Genomic DNA, 13,282 nt, shown 5'->3' with positions numbered 1-13,282 from the left:
ACTGTTTCTTTGGCTGGATTTTGGCACAACAGGATGAGATCACATCCTCACTGGATGATCGTGCATCCAAATCCAAGGACCTCAAAAACTAGTCAGGACTTTGCAAAACCGTTCATCCAAATCCTTGCGCTTTATTTGCTTTTCTGACAGGCAATTTCTTTCACCTCTACCTGACAATGAGAGCACATATCATCCGCCCAAACATCTTTTTACTTTTTTATATGTGGAATCAAGAACAAGAGAATCAAATGGTGCCCTTTCTAGACATTAAACACACACACACACACACACACACACACACACACACACACACACACACACACACACACACACACACACACACACACACACTTACTTCATCTCTGATCTGTACTGGGGTGAAAATCCACTATACATCGGGCAAACGCAATGATAAGGAATTCACATCAAACAATGCAATCATTTAATGTGAACTCAGTATTTAGTAGATCAACACCACTAAGTATTTAAGTGATTCAATGTAAAAACAAATGTAGCAGCACAGTTTACCTCCTTTTGAAATTGGCAATTCATGGGTTTGCTCTGGTTGTACACTGACCTGCTTCACAAACCCTCCCAGCAATGGTTCTGTCTCCAGCACCAGTGACAGTTCAGCTATTTATGACCAGTAACAGTGTAAAAGATACATCTGCTCAGACAGGCATCAAGTAACAAAAGAGTACAGGCATCAGGCCCAAATTATGGGTCAGATCACAGTTTAACAAGATTTTAAATAAGCCACTCAGTGGGCCGCACCCAGGCAAGCAGCAAGGCACGAGTGACCTGGATTCAAAAATAAAAAATGATCAAATGATCAAGTTGCATACTGAAATTTGGTTTATTATTGCAAGTGAAAATTGGTGAGTAGTGAATAACCTTTCAGCCTAGAGCCTAAAATGACAAACTGAAACATCCTGAAATCCAGGGATAGAAAAAACACATATTAGTGTTTATCATACCATATAGGAACCTGAAAAAATGTGACAACCAGATCCTGATCAACAGAAATCGCTATCGAGTCCATACAACGTAACAAATGTATGTAACAGTGTGTGACTAAATATTCTCTTGAAACTTTTTACTAATGTGCTATGCTTGTTACAGTACATCAAAGCCAGGCTCAGTCCACCAGTCTGTCTGGCATCTGTTCTCCCACCACTCAGTCTGTTCATCATTGGAACACAATGTACGTAAAGCCAAGGAAATAAGATCTCAAGAATGACCAGATCATGAATACTGTTATCTCGAGTTTACTCTCTGACTTGGAGAGCTATAGTTAAAGATTTCTATGAATGTCCCTGCAAAAAACTGCAGTGTGCTGCAAATTTGCAAAACGAGAACATAAATAATAATGACAAACAATGCTGGCTCTGTCTGCAGTTCAAATAATTCTTCCCTTACTGAGAATGGGGTTTGGGTCATACTTGGTTCACTCAGCAGACAACAACAACAGAAACGACAAACAAAGGAGTTGACATCAGAGGGATGTGGTTGTGGGCACAAAACCATGAAGCCTGTTGTCTTTATCTGCCTCCATGGTGACGGTGGAAGTTAACCTCTCATGTCTGGATATCAGGATGCTGTGGAGAGAAACACTCGGGTGACACACTCGACCCTCATCAAAAGTCAGTCACATTCAATTGAAAATGCATTTAAATTTCAATTAATCACATAAATGGCACATTGTCATAAATCTAATAGTATCAGCATCAAAATTATCACCATCGACAATCATGCACACATACACTGCTGTACTGAGAACAGTGGTGTTTTGATGTTGCCATGTGTTTAGCATTTAAATGGCATTACTGCTATTATTACTTGGATTATTTTGGAAGCTCACCTTGTGTTTCCAGCTCAGGAGCCAACTGGTAGATGAGTCTGGTGTGGTAAAGCTCAAAGCAGGGTACCGGACAGAGGCTGGGCTCGCCAGGACACATCTTACAGTAATATGACGTCTGCCTCTTCCCCGTTTCATTGTCCTCTTCACAGTCCTTCCCCGTTACCACGTTCTCTTTCTGTTCCCTCTCCCCGTCTTTCTCATCATCTGAGTTTACTGCCTTCATCTCCTCCTCTTCTGTTTTTTTCTCTTGCTCCTCTTCCTCACCAACCTCCCTCTCCGCTTTCCCCCTCTTCTTCTTCTTTTCTTCTTCATCCTCCACTACTCTCTTCCTCTTATATTTGGAGCAGACTTTGCAGTCAAAGTTGCCCGTCTCCCTCTTGCCCAGGAAATGGCGTCCAGTCAGGCGTGCGGGTATGCCGTCACATGGTTGGGTATCTCGCTGAGGTTCTGGTGATGGTGCTGGAGACGTGCACATTTCAGCAGAAGGCTCGTCAGGTTGTGCGGGGCTAGCTAGCTGAGCTGGGGCAATTGTTGAAATAGCTGGTCGTGAGCAATTAATCAATGAATGAATGAATAGATGGAGAGATATTGTGGAGGATTGTGACAAAGATCTATATTGGAGAGTTCAGGCAAGGCCTGGGGATCTTGGCTAGTTCCTTCAGTGCAACTAAAATGACTGTCAAGTATTTTCCACAATGTTGTTGTGGGAATGATCACTTACTGGTGGACAGTAAAGTAAAATAGAGATCTCTGAACCTCAGCCAATAACTCTTTTGACATGAGAATGGCATCTGCTGCAGCAATGCACCTTCATACCAAAATAAGTCAAACGATTTATGGCAACTATATGACCATCCTTTCCAGTCAAGTTCTGTGGTTTGCGACTGAACCCATTTATCGACTAAAAAACATTAGTACCATGCAATCAACTCACAACTGCACAGCTGGTTGAAACCTCTAAGGCAGAGGTGTGTACCATGTTATGTAAAGTAAATTCGGCTGGTTTGTTAGCACCAGTAAATGTTTGTTATATATATGTGGATACATTTAAAAAAGGACTACTGCTCTATCCTCAGGAACAGCCATGACAGCCATGCTTTGGATTACGATATGCACATTCAGTTCCACTTGGCTAAATGTGTGAAAGACTGTACCCCAGTGGCTGCTGAAGTGTAATGCAAGATAGATGTAAGATGGAGGAGTCCTAACATGGCTGAAGTGTCTCAGCTAGTGTGAACGGTTGTTGCTGTTACCTGCTGATTCTGTGGGCATCTGGCAAAGGATCTCCTGGTCCATGGTGAAGGGGCGACACAAAACCGACTTGTTCTTCATTTGACGGCGACGGGACGCAGGCACACGCATGGCATCAGTCTGGGTACTGGCCTGGAGATACAAACAAACCTGACATTTTGCAATGTTCACAAACAATATACACTGTAAAACAGAATTCATACCATCATGGTCTTGTTTATTTTTAAACTCTGCTTACTGAAAAACAGTTGCAAGTTACCTCTCATCACCAACATCTCAGAGTGCTGAGAGAGATGCTCAGCCCCCCGTACAGTTTGATGACCAAAGTGCAACTGCACCAAATTTTAATAAAACCTAAAATCTCATTATTATCACTTACGTTATCTAGGTTCTTGTCATGGGCGTTGGAGGTTGGAAGTGCACCTACAAAACAGAGATAACAAAATTACCAGACTGCATTCAAACCCTGCTATGAGAGGTACAAACAGTCACTCATTCAGCTAATTTGTTTATTATTATATAGATTAAAAGGACGTAAGACTAAAATAAAGACACAGAACATGCACCTCTGGCTAGTACTTTTGAGAAAGGTATAGTATGTGCTAATTTTCTTGCTCCAAAGTTTAAGCAGCAACACAGCAAGAGGGGTTCACAACTGCTGCTGCTGCTGCTGAATACCAGTCAACCCAGTTACCAAGATGGCTGCCGAGATTTTCAGCTTTTAAAATTGCCAAGTCGTCCGGCACCTTTGTTTTGTTTTGCAACATGCGTACATATATCTGTCACACAATATGCTCAAAACAACTTTTTGCAGCCTAAAATATGTTTTCTCTGTTTCATATGTCTGCTGCCCGACTCTTTCTTGTAGCTCCTTTAAAAATTGAACCTTTTGAGTGAACCTAACTTGTGTTGTAGTATAAAAATATTGCCTCTAAACGTGATAGATGAAGTGCTATTCATCTTAATACTCCCATGATCTTGAGTTTGTATACAGACGTGGATGGGAATAGCCACTAGACTGTGCTAAAGCTCCATAAAAGTACTGTGTACCTTTAAAAATTTAACGCCCCACCTGGAATGTAAGACTGTAACAAATACACTAGTGTTTTGAGTTGTTTTTCATTGAGGATAAAGCTTCAGACAGTGTCCAGTCATAACATCTGCTAGTCACACTGAGCTGTATTTCCCATGCACAGTGATATGAACTGACCAGTCAGAGCAGTGTCTGCGGTCACATGGGGCTGAGTGGCAGAGCCGCTGGCCAATGAGACGACATCTGCGATTACAGGGTTCATCTTAGAGGAGTGGTGGGGCTGGGTTGGAGCTGGAAGGGGAGAGAAAGAGGGGATTCATGGCTGTTCGACCTGTGACACCGAGAATGGCCATTGATCAGGTTAACAGATTTAAAACCTTTCACTCTCAAAATGACTAACTGAGCTCCTGATGAGGGGAATGTTCACAGAGGCACAGATGTCAAGAAATCTGAAGTGCTTTATGAGCAGAAGTGAGGGATGGAGGGGGGGAGAATAGTGGGTCTACTATTGTGTAAATAAATGCACTTAAATGTCAAGTACATGGAGAGCGCGTTGTGCCTAAGACGACTCTGGCGCCTGACAGGAATTGAGAGCCTAATATGACTTTAAATCATGTCATCATGTTTGACTGTGAGCATGAAGCAACAATACTACACTACACATTTACCGTAGGGAGTTAGAGGTGCCGAGGCACTGCCAGTACCATTGCTGGTGCTCCGCTGGTTGGTCTCAAAATGCAGGGAGCAGTACTGAAGCAGGCAGGGCAGGGTGCAGAAGTTGCGGACTGAACCCAGACACTGAAGCTTCTCAGTCATGTAGCCCTGCTTCCTACAACTGTCACACCGAGCCATCTGGAGAGGGAGGGGAGGGAGGAGAGACACAACAGGGATAAACAAAGGACGCACAAAAAAATGAAGACAAACCAGCCGTGTGTGTACACGGCACCTTTATGAGTGAGTATTTAGGGTGTTTGGATTGTACGTGACACATTGTATGTGACACAGCAGTGTTCAGAATTGTGTATATCCTACCTGACAGGGTTAACAGTATCATGAAGTGATGAGACCTTTTTCACAGCAACAATATTTACATGAAATGGCATGTAAACACAGGTGTTATTAATGACATTAATCAAGATTCCATTTGATTTCATTTCATTATAGTCTTTCCAATGGACCAGAATACAGAACACCAGAACCCCGGCTCTGTTAGAACTGAAGGGAACAGAACCTTAATTAATGGCATTAGTAACACCTGTGTTTGCCTGCTATTTTGTCAGAACAGCTGCTGTGAAAAGGGTCTACTGTGTAGGAGTCGACTAATATGGGTCATGAAGGCAGATACAGACACAGCCGGCCAAGAGTGACAAATGCCCTGAGTCCGTCTGTCTATCTTTACATCAGTGAGTGACACACCATTGTTGAAAAAAACATCCACAAAAATCTGGAGCTGGAGGCAATTTGTCCAGCTAAGAGGAACACAAGAGGTATTTTGAAATTACATCTAGGTTATATGTTTGCTTGTATGTAGGGGTGTGTAGGGATGTATCCAGTTACAGATGACAGACTGTGCAGCTAATTCAGCAGCAGTATTTACTGCTACTGTATTGTGGTTTACTATCCTAAGCTAACACTGTTTATTTAAAACAGCATTAGTGTGATTAAAAAGATTGTTACAACAGTCCAAATTAAAAAGCTGTAATAAAACTCCTGTCCCCGGAGCCAGCAGAGGACAGAATGGCTGCATGCTAGGAATGGTCTTGCCCCGGCTGCTGGGACCAGACCGCACATAACGACTGCTGATGGGCTCTACTGTCCTGCAGGAAGGGGAGTGAACTGGTTAAATCAGACAGACAGACAGTAGACGTGGCATTTCTGCTCCATGCTTGATTTCATGGGGTTTTATCCTGGTGCATATACGCAATCACACACGCAAATAGCATTATCCAGTTTCAGTGGTTCAAGCTGCAGTGGTCGTGCGACTTCAACTAGACTTGTTTTAATTTAACCTCTTGAACTCTACTGGTCCCATCGGTGTGTTTTGTCTACAAATGCATGCTGCTTGGCTGTGCTTTGCTCGAACACACAAATTTATTTGAAATTGTAGAGGACATCTAAAGGTTTCCAAGAATACCAAACGTGTCCTGCTGAATTACAAGGAAATGGGTATAAAATGGATGTGCTTCAGTGAAGCACTGCAACCAGCAGGTACCGAACATGTATGTGATACGGTAGACATATCTACCTACCCCATAGTAGAGAACAGTGTACTGGGACATGCAATGGGGGCGGCAGAACTCCTCCAACCTGCCACCGTAGTGGCTGTGCAGCATCTTCTGCCCGATACTAGAGCAGTATGTGCAGGGACGCCATGGCTGATCCTTATTACGAGAGGTCAGGTCGTGTTTGAAGAGTAGCTTACAGCCTATGAAAGAGACAGACACAATGGAATTAGTGCTTCATTTGTACATGTCAGCCAACACATGCAGTGAATGATTGATTTTTTGGTGGTTTAAAATCATTAAAATTTAAATAATCAACTGAAAAGCTTGGCTGGCAGCCAGCTTTGAGAGAACACTGTTTTTGGTTGGTAATCTATTGGCTGAAGCATCAGCACTTTGAAAATTATAACTGACCATCCACAGACAAAGCTCAACTGACAGTTATAGAGCAGCATAGGCAAAATTTCCAATTTTATTCAATGCCTAAATTTACTTACACATCTGGGACTTAAAGCCAGCTACATTTCAATCAAAATGTTGTACACCACAACTCTAGCAGCTGAAGAAGGAACAGATGGCAGGAGAAAGGTACCATGTGGTTCATTAGTTATTGTGTAGATATCTTCTTATCACATTTCTGTATTGCATTGCCTTGTGACTTAAAACAACATGACAGTCACTCTCATTAGTTAATGTCTACAGTGGGTATCAAAAGCGTCCTAGAGAAGTTTGGTGCACAGATGAAGGATTAGGGTTCACCTCGTGACATACATAATAACTGTGTGCAGCCAGTGTTTGACAAAACCTCTGTACTATAGCTTTGATAGATGTTGTCTAGTGAACTATTAGGATACTCCAGAAAAAAAATAAAGTTGGGAAAAAAATAAAGATTAAGCAAAAGCTCAGATCACTGTAGTGTTACTCACTCTCACTGCAAAAAAACAGGTCCTGCTGGTTGTAGCTGATGACGTCGAAGTGCACTTTCTCCAGTTTACAGTACTCACACGGCACCAGGATGTTTCTCTGGGTTTTATACTGTTCACAGCACGTCTTACTGCAGAACATAGATATACGACCCTGGCGGCAAAAAGTATTGTTACTATTATCATCTTCTTTATCAATATTGTCGGTACTCATCACAGTTAGGCTATAGTAGAACCAGACTGGTATTTATCAGGGTTAAAATTACAGTTATGGAGTAGTCATGGTAGTAGTACAGGGAATTGCTGCTTCTTACCTGATGACTGAATAGCAGTGGCTTGGTGCTAAACTGCGTGCTGCACTGATGGCAGGTCAGTTTGGAGGGGTCATTTGCACTGCTTTCTCCTGGCTTTGGGTGTTGTCCAGGCGGAGCTTTAGCCAGAGCTTGGCCTCGGACTGTAGGGTATGAAGGTAGCAGAGGGGGCACCGAGGTATGGCTGGGATGGTGGCCGGGGTATGACATAGGAGATGAGAAGTCCTTAGAGAGAGGTGGGACAGAGCTAGCACCAACTGAGGGCCCTGGTCTGGAGACGTCTCGGAAAGAGGGGTCCTTGAAAGTCGAGGTTCCATTCATCAAGTCTGGTTGAGGCGCATGTTCCATTTTCTGAACAATAAAAACAGAGCATGGTTAAGAGAACGCAAGATCAAGACAACCAGATACACTGTGCTCCAGGAGCAGAAAAGGTCATGTGGTACTGTCAGGGTTCCCGTTGTAGCCCTGAAGTAAAATTCACAAGGCTCTTCCTCGGATTTAAAGTCTGAGGAAGAGCCTTGTGTTTGAAACACCACAACAGCAGATAATAAAAATCCTGTATGGGAGACATTTGGTGTGTGGATCTTTCTGTTCAAGTTGATTTGCATAAACTGATACATTTGTGAAATTTGCTGATTTTCATCACTTCAGCACTTCTGACTTTATCTGTCTGTAAAATATCTCTCAAAATTGCACCATACTTCAGAAAGGGACTCCAGACTAACTTTTTCTACTAGGAGCAGTGGCGCTCCAAATTCTTTTTTTTTTCCCTAAGAGCCCTAGTCCAAATTAAGGAGCATGAGCACAATCAAATCTTTTAGTTTCCCTGCCATGTCCTTGCTTTAAAGAATTGGAAACACTTCAGGGGGCAAAAGGGGGCCCTAGTTACCAGATATAGCTAATGAAGTGCTCACAGTGTGTGCATGTGTTTGTTTCTTTGTAATATACTTATATACTAAACTCAAGCCTCATGCGCAAATGAATTGTAAATCATCATTTTATGTGCCTTAATGTGTCCTGTAGTCTGTGTTCAATCTGCATAAGCTACAATATGTGTTCAGTGCCTTGACTTTTTGCCCACTATAACTGCAAGAGGTGGGATAAAATGCATTAGCTCTGTAAGTCAAAGGAGTGTTCCTTGGTGGCTTTACCCTGTATGTAGAGACGCAGTCATAGGAGCAGAAGTTACGAATGGTGCCGTCCACCATGGCTAGGTGATACTGAGGGACAGCAGTAACCTTACATAAGCAGCAGGGGAATGGAGTATCTGAGGAGAGGGAGAACAATGTGAATGTTCTTGATTCAAGTTTCCTCAACATTGACAGGAATGTCCTTGCTGATACCTCCTATCTGAGGAAATACAGGCAGAACACTACAGCATAACATAAGCATGTGGCATATGAGCAGATGCATCAGTACAAATCTTTGGTTCTGAGTGTTTCTGCATTGTGTCCTACCACTGAGAATGTGTCTGGGTGGTCGGCTCTGCTCCACACAGACAGAGGAACAGTAAAGCTGAACTTTGCCCTTCTGGTCTCGCTCCATGATGGTGGAGGACACTGTAACCATCTTATGACAGTTGGCACATTCAATCAGCTTTCTGCAGGTCTGCAAGAGAATAGAAGCAGGTCAAAAGAATGATAGAAGATTAGATGGTCAGCCCAAGGGGGGGGGTTTGGATATCCCTTTGAAACTAAGTGTTCTAGTTCATTTGCTCATTATTTCCCCACCACACACATTTTTTTAAACCTTTATACACAGAGGACTTCTGGGAAATCCCCTCATAAACGGCCATGTGGCATGCATGAGAAGGGCTGAGCAAACGACTGAATCCCCTTGACTTGGATTATACCGCATGAAGAGAATGAGGTCTTGATATCATTTTTGCTGTAGGAGAAGCAATGAGCCTATGTTTTCCACTGGATCAGAGATGACTCACGATTTTTGGAATAAAAGTTTACCATAAAGCCTTAGGAGTAAGTACTAATCTCTATGGTGGGGGAAACACTGGCTTGAGGGTATAAAACTATATTATCACTCAACAAATTTTATTTGCTATGACCCTTCTGTTTTGCTATGTATACCATGTATAATAGCCTCACAGCAACAAAATAACACAACCTACACTCAAAAATGTCATCAGAGCACAAGTATCAAAGTATGAAAGTTTCTCTCTCTCTCTGTCCTCCAAGCTATTCAACACATTTCTTCGCACTGATCAACTGAGCACCATCTAAACTGAGCACCATCTAAACTCTGTGGGATATGTCTGTGGATCAATTAAAAAAATTCACTGCCTTTCTCTAATTCTTTTCCATAATGGTGAATTTGAGAAAAATACATGTGAAAGGCTCACACACTGCTGCAGCAGGCCTGGAGCTAGTACAGTTTGATTAAGTAAGAAATGTCAAATCTGGAATGAAACAAACTCCTTTACCTCCAACTTTGTACATCTGAGGCAGTTTATTTTCTCTTGAACCTGTGACAGCTATGCTTTATCTGGCTAATGCAGTTCAAGTTTTTCAAACAACTGCTACCTTTTACTGTGATTTGGAGCAAAAGCACACGAAGTATAACATCAAGATGGAAGTGGATAACTACTCCAGAAACGCTGAAAGCAAGTGCTGAAAACGTGTTCATCTGTCATAAAATGAATATTAAAACAGCTCACAAGATTAATAAAAACACATCCCACAAAAACACCCACACACCTGTTTATAGGTGCCGATGCAGGTAGGACTACAGAAGTTGAGCTGGGATCTTTCAATGGTGAGCGTCTGGCAGGAGCCTGAGTTGCTGTTACAGTAAAGCCCGCAGCCTTCACAGCAGTTCATGGCCAGCTGCCGCATCTTGCGCCATGTTAAGAAACAAGCATTGCTGCAGAGCCTGTGCAGACGTCCTTGATGAGTAACCTCATGCTCGATCTGCTGGAGAGGGAAACAGTTACATTTTTACAGTTTAGGTACCAAGGAAACATTATCCAGAGTGATAGGAGAATAAGCTACAATTCCTTGACTGCCAAATTTTTAAGCAACCAAGAGGCCTAAAGGTTAAAGATGTTTTGTCCTGGAAAATGTAATTTCTGTAGCAGCTCCTTTTCTGTCTCATACCCTGTTGGTGACTCTGCAGACACTGCAGGAGGGCTTTTCAGGCTGTTTCTCATATGGCTTCTCTGGCTTCCTCTCCACGCGTTTGTCAGGCCGTTTTTCCAGCCGTTTGTCCGGCTGCTTCTCAGTCTGTTTCTTCTTGTGTCGGAAGACGGACAAGCAGAAGTGGCCGCAGAAGTGCATGTAGGTATTGTTATCTAGTGGGATCATGATCATATCCTTAGGCTGAGTTATCTCCCTGTAGAAAATAACAGAGATAGCAAATATTTACAGTCTCAGAAACACAAAACAAACATGTATAATATTCAACATCTAAATTTCAAATCAAATATCCAAAGAACCATAACACATTCAAGCCTGCTAACTGCATCAAAATTAGCAGCTTTTTTCCACTGCAAAAAAACACCCAGCCCAACAAGATTACTCATAATTTAAGAAGCCATGTTTGTCAGATATTTGGACTCCGTTCAGAAAAAAAGCAGATTGAGCAGACGGGTGCTTAGAATTTGCCAAGAGAGACTGTCATATCACAAAATAGCAGACAAGACAGTGGTAAAGTAAGGGCCAAGATATGCAAGTCTACACAAGCGAGCCATGAAATAAGGTAATTTTCATTTAAATATTTCGCTGTTATAGACAAAAGCAAGATGAGGCATTCACTGTCAATCTTAAAAGATGCTACACAGGACGACATGAAATTCTGCATTTTTCCGAAGGGAAATATCTGATTTAACGTGAACATCAAAAATGCAGATATGTAAGGTGTGAATGTAATCCTGCTAAATCTTATCTAGACACAACAGGTGCAAAATGCATGCTAAGTCCAGATGGAAAAACGTGCAGAGGCGTACTTGTTGCACTGGAAGCAGGTTCGGGCCTTGACGGCAGGGGGCAGATGGCCGGTCAGACAGACTGTCGAACAGAAGAGCTGGGTCGAACCTTTTCTCTGGAACGCCGTCTGGCCTTTGAGCAGAACCTAGATGCATTTACAGAGCAACGGAGAGCATGTTTAAGTGTCTGGCTGCATCAATTTTATGAAGTGGAAAAAGCTAAATTATGTAAAAAATCAATATAGTAGTATAGTAGTTCAGATAGGCCCAAGTGAAACAATTTTCACATAGAAGGCTATATTTTCTGTCAGTTATAATGAATGGGAAAAATGTAGAAAATATATATATCACAGAAGCCACTGAGCATAACAAAAAAGCAAAAACAAAACAAACACCAGAGAAACAGATTCACCACACAGTGCAGCCTGGTAATACGTTTAAGACTTTATCTATACTTCCTGAGGCTTTGTGCCCTTACAGGCCTAGGACGGAGTCAAACAAAAGCTTTCTTTCCTGACTCTTCCATACTCTGTCACTGTTGCTATTTTCCTACAATCAAAATAAACACTAGCAGATGAAGAGCCAAATTCCAACAGTACCTTAGAGCAGCCACTGCAGCGGACACTGCCAGGGATGGGGGGCTGAGCTGGGGGTGGGGCCACTGGAGCCAGAGCCTGAAGTGAACCTGGGACTGGAGGTCTGAGAGGGAGAGGAGCCACAGCTGCAGCCTGTAGGACAGCACTTCTACCTGGGATGAAGATGGTAGCCTGCTGGGGGGGCGGGCCAGGAGCTGGAACTTGAGGGGGCAAGATGAGGAGCTTATCAAGACAAGGTTGTATGTTCTCACAAAAAAAAAAAAAGAGAATTTAATTCTTCTGTCAATCAATTTTGTCCCCCTCCTGTGATAACAGGTAGGGAAAATGAAACTGGAGTTCTAAAATAAAACTGCTTGCTTTGGGAAAAGATTAGCAGAAACAAAGTATGTACATTTTGTAGATATTTGGCCAAACATGCAAAATCACTGGTATGGCCCTTTAATTTTATAATTCCACATAAATTTACACTAATTTGGTTTATCAAGAATCTCTCTCTCTCTCTCTCTCTCTCTCTCTCTCACACACACACACACACACACACAGTTGTTGTTTTTTAAGTAAACTGGAGAAATAGCAGATGTGATATCAGGTGATGAGGAAAACATACTATAATAAATGAGCAGATCAACTCACCAGTAGGGGAGACAAAGTTGTTCCCACCACCTACAGAGTAGACAGAGCTGATCCTCAGCTCCTCCTAGAACCAGGACACACAATAAATTAGATGTGCACAACCAAGCAGGAGGAGCTTACGTGTCAGGACGTGTAAAGCAAAGAAAAGCTGACACCGAGTCAGTGATGTTGAAGGGCTTTCAATGTAGTGAGTCCTCGAGGCCCACAGGTGCTCAGCTGCGTTGGTCCTAGGGAAACCCAGTGGGTCCCCAATAAGATTTGTTTTTTTGACAAACTGAACTGTTACATTCGTGTTTGATGTAATATGGTTATAATTATTTTTACATTCATGTATGAAGAGTTGGAATTCAGTCGCAGAGTCAAAATTTCAATACGACAAACTCACTGAAAAAACTTTACTGCGTCCTTTCGGATTTTACTGTGTGATTTTACTGTGTGATTTTACTGTGTATAGTTCAATGGGTTCAGGGATACATATTTAAGTTACACTGAACCCACAGCTACATTAACTATAA

The 13,282-nt window shown here is 42.4% G+C and overlaps 1 protein-coding gene across 5 annotated transcripts in view; it reads right to left on the bottom strand.

Annotated features, from left to right (window-relative positions):
• The window catches only part of LOC115354154 (zinc finger MYM-type protein 4-like), a 36,864-nt gene that overhangs the window by 14,266 nt on the left and 9,316 nt on the right, over positions 1–13,282 (bottom strand). For 2 of the 5 annotated variants that reach the window (XM_030044364.1, XM_030044366.1), the window contains exons 5-18: positions 12,768–12,831; positions 12,138–12,334; positions 11,560–11,684; positions 10,712–10,946; positions 10,313–10,528; positions 9,059–9,209; positions 8,753–8,868; positions 7,605–7,952; positions 7,294–7,444; positions 6,395–6,570; positions 4,814–4,997; positions 4,323–4,436; positions 3,492–3,535; positions 3,115–3,244 (exon numbers count right to left, since the gene is read on the bottom strand). In XM_030044364.1, coding sequence (XP_029900224.1) covers positions 3,115–3,244; positions 3,492–3,535; positions 4,323–4,436; positions 4,814–4,997; positions 6,395–6,570; positions 7,294–7,444; positions 7,605–7,952; positions 8,753–8,868; positions 9,059–9,209; positions 10,313–10,528; positions 10,712–10,946; positions 11,560–11,684; positions 12,138–12,334; positions 12,768–12,831 — 2,251 coding nt within the window. The remainder of the gene's footprint in view (positions 1–3,114; positions 3,245–3,491; positions 3,536–4,322; positions 4,437–4,813; positions 4,998–6,394; positions 6,571–7,293; positions 7,445–7,604; positions 7,953–8,752; positions 8,869–9,058; positions 9,210–10,312; positions 10,529–10,711; positions 10,947–11,559; positions 11,685–12,137; positions 12,335–12,767; positions 12,832–13,282) is intronic. The other 3 variants (XM_030044367.1, XM_030044365.1, XM_030044368.1) reach the window with 3 other exon arrangements.

This window comes from Myripristis murdjan, chromosome 22 (genome assembly GCF_902150065.1).
Source record: "Myripristis murdjan chromosome 22, fMyrMur1.1, whole genome shotgun sequence".
NCBI lineage: Eukaryota > Metazoa > Chordata > Actinopteri > Holocentriformes > Holocentridae > Myripristis > Myripristis murdjan.
Note: the sequence above shows the minus strand (reverse complement) of the source record. Positions and strands in the feature narration are given on the sequence as shown.